General features: G+C 31.1%; 1 protein-coding gene across 1 annotated transcript; it reads left to right on the top strand.

The window, feature by feature from the left end:
• Positions 1-3163: 3163 nt before the first annotated feature.
• On the top strand, positions 3164-7688 carry LOC111043150 (DNA repair and recombination protein RAD54B-like). Its single transcript, XM_022328011.1, has 12 exons — positions 3164-3495; positions 3604-3889; positions 3954-4050; positions 4122-4370; positions 4452-4654; positions 4716-4863; positions 4946-5446; positions 5504-5662; positions 5739-6015; positions 6088-6374; positions 6434-6631; positions 7482-7688. The coding sequence occupies exons 1-12, from the start codon at positions 3438-3440 to the stop codon at positions 7542-7544; spliced, it is 2526 nt and encodes an 841-aa protein (XP_022183703.1). The 5' UTR covers positions 3164-3437; the 3' UTR covers positions 7545-7688.
• The last annotated feature ends 3802 nt before the right edge of the window (positions 7689-11490 follow it).

Raw genomic sequence — 11490 nt, 5'->3', positions numbered from 1 at the left:
GGTAGTGTCCAGGCGTGGACTGGTAAAAAAGGGCGTGGGATGCTACATAATTTAAAAGGCAAATAAAACAAATTTTAAACAATAGGTTATTTATAAAATATTTAAACATTTTCTTTTGTTTTAATAAAATATTGTAAATACGTTAAAAATGTAAACAGGTGCCAAATTACAACAGCAAGGCAAGGTTAAGCAACGGCAAACTTAAGGGTCCGTAAATATTGTCATTAATTTTTGCCCCCCCCCCAACCCCCGCCCCATAACAATTAGAGCTAAGTTCCTCTTATAAAGATTGTGTTAATAATAAATTAAGAAAGTATATTTAATGTTTATAAAAAGCTGCTCAAACTAATTTACCTATTTTCTTATTGGCTACCTACTTTAAATGTATTCTTTTTTCTTTATGATTGTTATAGTTATTACTTATTAGTTTTTACATAAATAATAGATCTACATCTACCTACGATTTTATCAGAGAATTTTAACCTTCTCCTTCAAAATTTAGATTAATTTTAGGTGGGCACATTTATACCAATAGGGGCAAATATATTTTAGGGCAAGGGATGCTGTAGCATCCCAGCACCCCAGCCAGTCCGCGCCTGGTAGTGTCGCTTTCTGATGGTAAAACATTTTTTTTAAATCGGTAAATGAGGAAGGTAACTAAGGGCGGTACTCTTTTCGCCCAAAAATGACCCTTCGCTTTTTGCCCACGTCTCTTTTTGCCCAAATATTTTAATACTACTTTCCCTTTTCGCCCAAGAATATTTAATAGCACTTTCCGACCAAATTTTTATAGTACACACTTTGGGAAACACTTACTTGAAATTATTTAATTATTTATAATATATTATAAATTTGTTATATTTAAATTATTTATTTGTGTTAATTAGTTTTATAGAATATTATTAAATAATAGATTTTATATAAATGTGTACCGTATCCACTTACCAATTTCTGAAGATTCGTCTTTATAGAAAGAAGTTAAACACACTTTTGAATATTTCTCCACCATGATTGGGTTGAATGAAATCGGCATCCAATTATTGTTGTATTTGGCCAGACATTTTCAATAGCTTTATGAATTGCTAATTTGAAATCAACGGTAATGTTTTTTGGTGAGAATAAGAAACCAAGTGTATTACACTTTTCAACAATCATAGTAAACACAAATTCATAAGTTTTTACCGATTTATCAATGTGCAAACAAAATACTAACGGAATATAATGTCCATTTTTAAATCCATGTAAAGCTAACATTTGATTAAAAAATCTTGACGCATATTTAAAAATTATATTAATGTACAAAAACACAATACATTTTTGGAGAGTAAGAGAAGTCGCCTCCTCGTGGTACCCTCTGGGTATAAATAGCTTTATAAAACTAATTAACACAAATATATAAATTTAAATATGACAAATTTATTATTATGTTGGATACTAAGATAGTTAGATATAAATAATTTCAAGTAAGTGTTTCCCAAAGTGTGTACTATAAAAATTTGGTCGGAAAGTGCTATTAAAATATATTCTTGGGCGAAAAGGGAAAGTAGTTTTAATATATTTGGGCAAAAAGAGACGTGGGCAAAAAGCGAAGGGTCATTTTTAGGCGAACGGGGTCTTGCCCGGTAACTAACCGGCTAACTTACCTACCTAGTTTCAGAGATTACCCAGAACAAACAATTGTTCTCATTTGTATATTAGTATAGATCATGATATGATCTATTTATAAGCTATTACAACAATATTATTAATTTAAAGTTTAAACCATGTATATTATTATAGGTAATATGAATTTTCAAATATTTCAGTGGTAGGCATGAACTAAGATATACAGGACTGGACACTGTTGGGTGGGCGGGTATGAGGGGTACGGTCAGTAAATGTTACGCCGCTCCTTTAAGTGGATCTGGCGCAATCTATGAGAATAACTTGGCAATCTAATTAAAACACAATTTGCATGCTACAAATACATATTATTTCAAAAATAAAACATAAATATGTTTATTTTAACACATTATAATAGCATTCTATACTGTACATGCTTTAAGCATACTGTTTTAAATTTTGTATATCGTTATTACCTTCGAAAAAAATTTAAAAATGGTTAACGACTGTTCTGTGCTACTGTGTAAAAGTCGAAAGCACATTAAAAATACTCGATATTTCAAGCTCCGAAAAATAAACATACTTCTGAAATATGGTCTAAAAGTTTATCACAAACAAACTACTGTCAAATATTTGTGTTAACTCCACTTTACTAATGATGATTTTATAAGGAGTTATTTTGGTAGTTGTAATAGTTATGCTAGTATTAAACAGAGGTAACTGTGTAACTGTCTGGTATTACATTCTTTGAATAATTATAATAACTGTTAATCCCTACCACTGTTTATTCTAATTTGTTTGGTAATAAAATAATATTAAATTAATTTTTTTCTTTTAGTTCAAGTTCAACAGATAATAATGTTTCATTTTCTTCATCTGATAGTGATTCCACTGTCTGCTACTAAGCCTAGGCTAAAAAAATGCTATTCCTTCAATTTTTGAAATAAATGGTTAGTGTTATGATTTAATTACATGGATATATGTATATAATATAAAAAAATATATCTATTCAATTCATCTTATTTTTAGATCAACATATTATTGCTACTAGTAATTCCCTAAGTGTTGGCTTTTATAACATACCTTCAACATCAAATAGTAACTATTATTGTTCTGATATACTACAATCGTCTATGTATATCTTAGTTCATGGTGGTAGGTAAGTAGTAAATTTTTGATAGGTTTTATTTTAGGATGATTTTTGAACTGTGATAAGAAGTATTACTCTAAATCACGGATATAGATACTAGTATCTATATCCGTGCTCTAAATGAGGATATAGATTAATAGATTATTGATACTTCATCTATCATAGACCTTAACTGAGTAAAATAATTCTATAGCCATGGCACAGAATAACTTATTCTGTCGCCATAGCTCCAAACCATGCATTACAAATATTTGTTTATCTTAAATCCGCAGATTTTTATACCAAATTACTAAAGTAGTAGAGTATAATATTATTATAGTCTGTGCTTCTAGTGATATTTGATAATAATAGATAATAGATAATAAATAATAATATTATGTTTATTATATTATTATCTACTATAAATTGTGTTCTTATGCTGATAAGTGATAACGGTCTCTGAAAATCCAAAATTCAAGACTGCTACAACTGAAAAGTGGTGACTAGAGAGTAGAGACTTGGGTGACCGCCGACCGGAATACTGAATTTCTGTATATTATTATTACCTACCTCACTTATGAATAAAAAAAATATTAATTAATACATTAATAAATTATAACTATTAACTACATGTTCCTTTTGTAAATCATAACTATACTGCCAGACAGTGTATAAAAGAAACATAAATAATCTATTTTGAATTATCATGAGAAGAAGTCGTGCACCATCTCAACAGTTTCCACTTGTTCCTAAAGAGGATATTGGTAAGTTTCATTTTTATGTTTTTTTCATCTATTATTTATGCCAAAATTAATGCTAATAAACATATAATATTTTTTTAATAGTTTTATCTTAATCTATTTGCGTTTTAGAAAAAGGAGTGAAAGTCATAAGAACACCATCTGAAATTCTTGCACTGATTAAGACATGTGATAGTACAACAATAAAAAATGTGTCTGGTGCAGTCCAGCCTGCTAGTCATTCCATAAAGAAATGTGATACACCTTTGCAACTTCCTCAAAATGTACCTAAAAAAATTCTTAAATCTGTAGTACATAGAACAATAATAAAGCCTAATATACTTGTATCAAAAATTGAAGATCAACAAGAAGTTAAAGAGAACGTTGTCCAACCATCAAATATCTTAGGAAGTAAAAAGTTAGTATTGTTTATAGATTATAATCAAATGTTATATTGATATTCATTAAAATTTTTGTTTTAGATATAATGTTACTTGGGGCAAACAAACAAAAAAGAAGCATAAAACATGGGAAGGCGATGGATACCTAATTGTATCTGATAAATGTGCAGCACTTCATGTAATAATTAGTTCTAATTATACACATAATTTTGTTATAGTTTTCTTATTTTATATAATATATCATTTTAGGATTTAGATGGTCACAAATTAGGAACTACCAGTGATTTAAAATCTTTAAATTTAGAAGATGGTTCAATTATTGTTGTTGGTAGTAAGCAAGTCCAAGTATTAGATTTAATTACAGAATTTGATACTGCAGCGATTGAAAAAACAACTGTCACGTCATGCCCAGGGCCTCCTCGTAAACGACCAAAGATAATAGTAGATGTTAGTTCTCCTGAAGCACTAATCATGCCTGAACCTGATATTGATCATCAAGTAAATAAGCTAAAATAAAATAATAATAAAATAAAATAATTATTGAATATTCATTGTGTTATTATTTTATTAAATATAAAGTCGTTCTTCAACAAAAAAGAAGAAGAAATCACTTCAGTTGTGCTTGAACCTTTTTTGGCTAAACACCTAAGACCTCATCAAAAAAGTGGCATCATTTTTTTGTATGAATGTGTTTCTGGATTTAAAGCTCAAGAATATTTTGGTGCTATTTTGGCTGACGAAATGGGTCTTGGAAAAACATTACAAACTATTTGTTTGGTTTGGTATGTAATTATATATTTTTATTTGACCACGATTTTGATTTGTTCTAAATATTTTAATTAGGATGTTACTGAAGCGAGGACCGTATGGAGGTATTCCATTAGCCAAAAGAGTATTGATAGTTGCTCCCAGTAGTCTTGTAGGAAATTGGGAAAATGAATTTACTAGGTGGTTAGGAAGAGATAGATTAAGACTGTTTTCTGTTGATCAAGTAAGTTTTTTCATACATTTTTATACCTGACTGATTGTAAATTTTATGTAAAAGAAATATTTTTATTATTTTAAATAAATAGAAAAAAAAACCTTCAGAGTTTGCTAGGTTACCTGCTCGGAGTTATCCTGTAATGATTACTTCATATGAAATGTTAGTGCGTTATATTGAAGAAATTGAAAAACTACATTTTGATTTGATGGTATGTGATGAAGGCCATCGCTTAAAAAATAATAGTACTAATACATATTTAGCATTAGCAAAGATAGAATGTAAACGAAGAGTTTTATTGACCGGTACACCAATACAAAATGAGCTTGCTGAATTTTATGCACTTATAGACTTTGTTAACCCTGGAATATTGGGAACTTATTCAATGTTCAAACGTGAGTTTGAAGATAAAATTGTTGAATCTCAACAACCGGAATGCCATCCACAAATAATTTCTCTGGGAAAACAAAAAGCTTCAGAACTTAATGAAGTAACAGAAAAATTTATTTTAAGAAGGACTCAAGATGTTAACAACAAATATCTACCTTCTAAATACGAATCTGTAGTATTCTGTGCAATGGCTCCTATTCAGGTAATAACATGTAATAACTTTGAGTGTATAATTTGCATAATGTAAATATTATTTTAGTCACGTTTATATGAAGAAACTGTTTCATACTGGGAAAATCGTGTACAAGAATTTGGTTTGAGTACTATTTCACACTTTAGTGTCATTACTATGTTAAAGAAAGTTTGCAACCATCCAGAATTAATACTGAATAACCACAATAACTCTGATACTACTGAAGTATGAATAATTTAGTGTTTATATGTATTGTATAAAATTTAAATCATAAGTAATGTAAAATAAATATTTTTTTTAGGAGACCTTAATTCAACATTTGAATCACACTATTAATTTAAAACACTCATTAATAGAAAGTTCGGGAAAGCTGATAGTCGTCGACAATTTATTAAAAGAGTTGCATAAAAATGGTTCTGAAAAAACAGTTTTGATATCATATTATACTCAGACTTTAGATATATTTGTAAAGTTGTGTGATATGAAACATTACAAATATTTGAGACTTGATGGATCTACTGCTACTGCTCAGCGAACAGATATAGTCAAAAAATTTAATGATTCAAACTCTAATTACAGTATTTAAAAGTTTTTACAATCAGGCATTTACTGTAAATTAATTTAATAATAATTAATGTGTTTATTTTTAGGTGTTCTTTTACTAAGTGCAAAAGCAGGCGGTGTAGGTTTGAATCTTGTTGGTGCATCAAATTTAATTTTATATGACTCTGATTGGAATCCAGCTTCTGACCAACAAGCTATGGCTAGAATTTGGAGAGACGGTCAGAAAAAAAATGTTCACATTTATAGGCTACTAACAAGTGGTACAATAGAAGAAAAGATATTTCAAAGACAAATTAGTAAAACTGGCCTGAGTGAAGCCATTACAAATCCTGAAAATCAAAATAATACAAAACTGTCATTTGATCAACTAAAAGTATGTTTGAACTTTTTCAAAATTTACTTAACTTTAAATATTAACATTTTATGTTTTAGGATTTGTTTAATTTCCAAAAAGATGCTCTGTGCTCAACTCATGATTTATTGGAATGTAATTGTGGTGGAAAAGGTATAGTTCTTTGTGATAATAGTGCATATGAATGTGATGACAAAAAATCTGAAGCACCACTAAGAGTTAACGAACTTATGAAATGGGAACATCATTCGTCACCTTTCAAAAAAGATGTGTTAGAAGTAGGTTTAATAATAATATATTATTTATCAACTCTGAAAAAAAAAACAATGTGTCCAAAAAAAAGTGTCAATTAAATTTTAATCAATGAAATAATCAGTTTATTTCATAAAAATTTGAAACTAATTTGAAGAATAGTACATTGTGTGCTTAATTAATTGTATTCTGGGAATTTGAATGAATTAATGTGTTGTGTCGACTATTGCATTCACTGGATATCGGATGCCTGAACTATTGATTTTCAACTGTACTTATAAACATTATACTGTTATCAAGGTTTATGAGTTTTTGCTATTCTATGTCCATTTTTCTAAGTTGTATTTAATGCTTGGTGATTTAGTAATCTGATTCAAGATTTCGTAAAACGTATTACATTTTATTTTCCTTGTTTAACATTTTACATAATATTTTTAATTTTTCCTATATTTTAGAATTTGAATGCATATTCTAAATATTTTTCAAAAGTCCATCTTTCCAAATTTTTTTTCTTACCTATTTAAAATTGAAAAAGAAAAAGAAAAAAAGCACAGAATCGAAAACTTATTTCTTTTGTATTTCATAATCCAATTGAAAAATAATTATGTTTAGCTGGCTATTATTTTAAAAGAATATTTAAATGGTGCTAAATGCTAATGCATATGACGTGTCGTCAACAATTTCCAAGAATCAGTCTTATGTGACAAATTATATGTATTATATTAAATCAGCTACGCAAAATCTTTATTTATTTTTTTATACTATTCAGTTTCTAATACTAATCAATTATCACCATTTTAAATCAAAGTTATTTAATTCTAATATTCTACATTTTATTTAACACTATGACATTTTGATGTTTTAATTTTGTTTTAGGCAATGAACTTATTTGGAGTATCAACAACTATCCGCTTCTTGTTTAGGAACAAAGCAAATTAATTGCAAATTCAAAATGATATTTGCCTTAAGGTTCTCATACTAATTGTGTACCCTACGTATTACTTAATTCAAATTATAATAAAATTAGACTATTGTATGTACGTATTTAAGTATTATTAAAAATTATATATTTAATAATATCAATTTAGCTGATTAATTATTTACCTACATCAAATTACATAAATACCAATTTTTGAATATATTTTTACTCAATATAACACAATGAATACATTAGGCACTACCTGTTGTATGAAAAACTACAAATTATTGCTTCTGTTTAAACTTAAAGCTTAACCACAGATCTGCTACCTGCATATACTTCTCCCCAACTGCAGAGCCGACTTATCTGACAAAGGTTCTTATTAGTAGTCCATCTGACTTTCTACGCTCTATTTCAGTAAGCAGAACAATATTAAAATATTAAATAATTCATTAACTCTCTTTAATGTCAATCTTTCTTATTTATAACTCTAAACAGTATGTAGTGTAGGTACTTCTAATAAATATATTTTTTACATTTCATTCATTATACTGTATGTATAATGTTTATAACTAGGGCTCGGATTTTAAAGCATAATAAATAACAAAAAAAGCACAAAATTGTTTTAAAAAAGCAAAAATGAAGCATATTTATTTTTTAAAAAAGCAAAAAAAAGCATGACTAAAAATTAACATGAATTAGTTATAATTTTATAAAACTGAATAAAAAAATTGAAAAATTAATTTAAATTAAAAAAGAATTTACTACCATGTATTTGGCAAGATTTTCAGAAGTGAAACTGACTCTATTGTCTGACATGATGATTTTATACATAGAAAACGATCGCTCTACATCCACTGAAGTGATCGGTGCATACTTCATGCAAGAGGTTTTGTTTAAATCAAACCCATGATAATTAATTTTGTGTGATGAAACGCCACACAGTAAAGTGTTAATGTCCAGTAATTGTTTCCAGCCTTTGTTTTTCAAAAGAACACAATTTAGCTTACTAGAAATAGCAGTTGCAATATCTCCATGAGCTTCCACAGTTAGAATAACTGAAAAAAGCAAAAAAAAGCAATAAAAAGCATTTACACAAAAAAAAGCCAAAATAAATTTGTTTATTTCGAATCAGATTGACGTGAAACGAATTTAGGTTAAAAATATCAAAAATTAAAAATTAATAAAAATTAGATTTCTATCTTAAATAGGTATATAAAAAGAAGCATTTCCTTTAAAATCCGAGCCCTATTTATAACTATATAGGTACTGCGGTCTTCACAATTTCTTTCTTGTAATTAATTTTCATTTAAGTATAAACACTTTTCTTATTGGTAGAGATATCACAATTATTGTTACGATTTCATTAAAAATAAAAGATAAATATAGTTAATGTTTGAATTTATGAAGTTGTTGTTTATTTCATATAATCTCAAAATAATGATTATTTCAGAATTAGAGGAAAATATTATTTAAAAGTAAATATTATAAAAATCATGTACCTCAGTTTATCATTATAATAAAAGATCTTAGTCCTGAAATATAAATGTCTGAGTTATATAATAGCGAAACAAACCTCAAAATCGAAGCAACTTTTATGGACATCACCGACAAGATTATTATAAGCAATATCGAGTATAAGGTGAGAAGCTAGACCTCGCAGATTTGACAACTTCGACGAGGAACCAACTATTGGAGATTTAGAAGCACTTTTCTATTATGCAACTCAATTCGCAGGCGGCGACGCGTCAATAGTCATCCTTTGAACTACGATTCCAGTCAGTGATTCTTGACGACGCAGTTGCCGCGTCGGCGGAGCAGGCCGTGGTAGAGGCATCACAGTGAAGTTACCAGACGCTTGACGTCACGCCTGCCAAGGGAACAGAGGCCAGGAACAGTTTTGGAGACTTGGTCGGTTGGCTGGACTCAGAGGCTACTCCAGCAATACGCGTAATTCCGCTCGCTCGGTCGACGAGAATAGTCTGATCCTCGTGGAGAGGCATTAAAAAAGCCGGGCGCATATTCTGTTGTTAGTTTCGAAGTACAGAACCTGAAAGCGCCCAAGATTCTCCATTCTGGCCGACGGCAGCGGACTAGACTAGGTGGCGTGATAGTGCACTTTTGGGATGATCGGCAGTTAGTCGCCAATATACGTTCTCTTGCCACCGGTGGTGGTGAGACGGGATCGCGGACGTCTCGCGCTGGAGAGACCCTCTGGCGGCGCGGTGGGCGCCTGGTTGCTTCGGATGAGAGCGACGACGGAGGCTAGCGGTACCTGTGCGGGAAACGACACCGCCCTGACGGTACCAGTGACGATTGCGGCGTTGTACGAAGACGACTCGTGACGTCAGCGACGGAGAACGCAAGGTCCACGGCGGGTTAGCGATGGAACACGTACGTCAGCAGCGCCGGGCTCGAGGAAACGAAACATATTTAAGGGTTCGGCGGCGCGCGACTTCACGGCGGAGTCATTTGCTGCCACAGACACAGTACCAAAATGTAACAAAATGTGTTTTGTCATGGTGCCAACGGAACGCTAGGTCAAAAACCACGGAGAGTATTAGGATAGCGTCGCTGTCCACCGATTTTCTTTCCTTTTCGTCCAGTGGTCTCGTCTCGCTGACCGAGTATTGGCGAGTAACCGCCGATTCCGCGGCACTAATATTATAGTCTTTGTCACTCGCTCCGAGCTTTGGTTATTGTCGTTTCCACGATCGGCACAACAGTCGTTTTCAGTATCTGCAGAAGACATCGTGACATCGCGCACTAATCACTCGTCGCCAGCCATCGTGACTTTCGCAGTTGTGGTTGAGCTTTGCCCTCTGCCATGGTCGTCTTTGCGTCCCGATCAAAGGCACTTGCATCCGGCCCGCTGGACTGAATGTGAGAACGTTGTAGAGGTGGGCAGTGGCCATAGACTTACCAACATCGGTCATCACCTGCGCCACCAACTCGCTATCGCGTACCACCCACACTGCCTCGTCTTGTCTGATGTCTTTTTTTTCGTTAAAATTATTATATTTATTGTTTTTTACAACTTGCTTTGAAAAATATTTCATTTTCCGGCGTAATCAAAGCAACATTTTAAACCACTCTCATTCATTAAAAATACATTGTTCATCAAATTATGCAATAAAACTACTTACATATTTTGTTTACGTATTATAACCAGGTATAAAGAGTACGAGTTTATTTATTTCAACGGAATAATGGCCGCGCTGAACAAGATCGTGTTCACGTGGGCCTCATTAAGACTTTAGAGTAGTTTAGACTATCATTCAACAATTTTTTGGGCTTACCAAATCTCAATAAAATATATTGAAGGTTTTGTTCACTTGAAAGTATAAGTTTATCGGTGTTGTGACATTTTTTCTGCCCCAAAAATAATTAAAAAATACACCCACACATCATTGTAAAATCTATACATTAATCGCTCGGCTTAGAATTTAAAATAATGTTAATAACAACTGTTGTTTTTGTTGTAGTATGCACACCACATTGAATTTACGTAAAAGTAGGTACTGAGTTGACCCGTACATCAATCCACTAGAGTCTGACCATCAAATCCGCACACGCTGTCAATTAAGTCGATGATGTCGATAATACCTGTTGTGGAGTGTGAACATAATGTATTATTTAATTTAGAGCTTTATAATTTATAAAAGAATTCTAGAATTTAGAATTCTAGAAAGCCTGAAGACAGAACCTGGTGAAAAAGAAAAAGAAATCATAGAAGCTATACAAAAACAAATTCATAAAGGCATAAATATTACAATCACAAAGTCTGGAGGAATCAACAGATTGCAATTCTTGCAAAATATAGTCGATAGAATGCGTCAGCGCTTATTCAATGACTATAAAAATACAACAATATTACAAGATCTAAAGGTAAGAAATATTGAAAAATATAATCTAATTAATAATTATTACTGTACCCAAACATTTAAATTTTATTTTTTTTTCATT

This window comes from Myzus persicae, unplaced genomic scaffold (assembly GCF_001856785.1).
Source record: "Myzus persicae strain clone G006 unplaced genomic scaffold, MPER_G0061.0, whole genome shotgun sequence".
Lineage (NCBI taxonomy): Eukaryota > Metazoa > Arthropoda > Insecta > Hemiptera > Aphididae > Myzus > Myzus persicae.
Note: the sequence above shows the minus strand (reverse complement) of the source record. Positions and strands in the feature narration are given on the sequence as shown.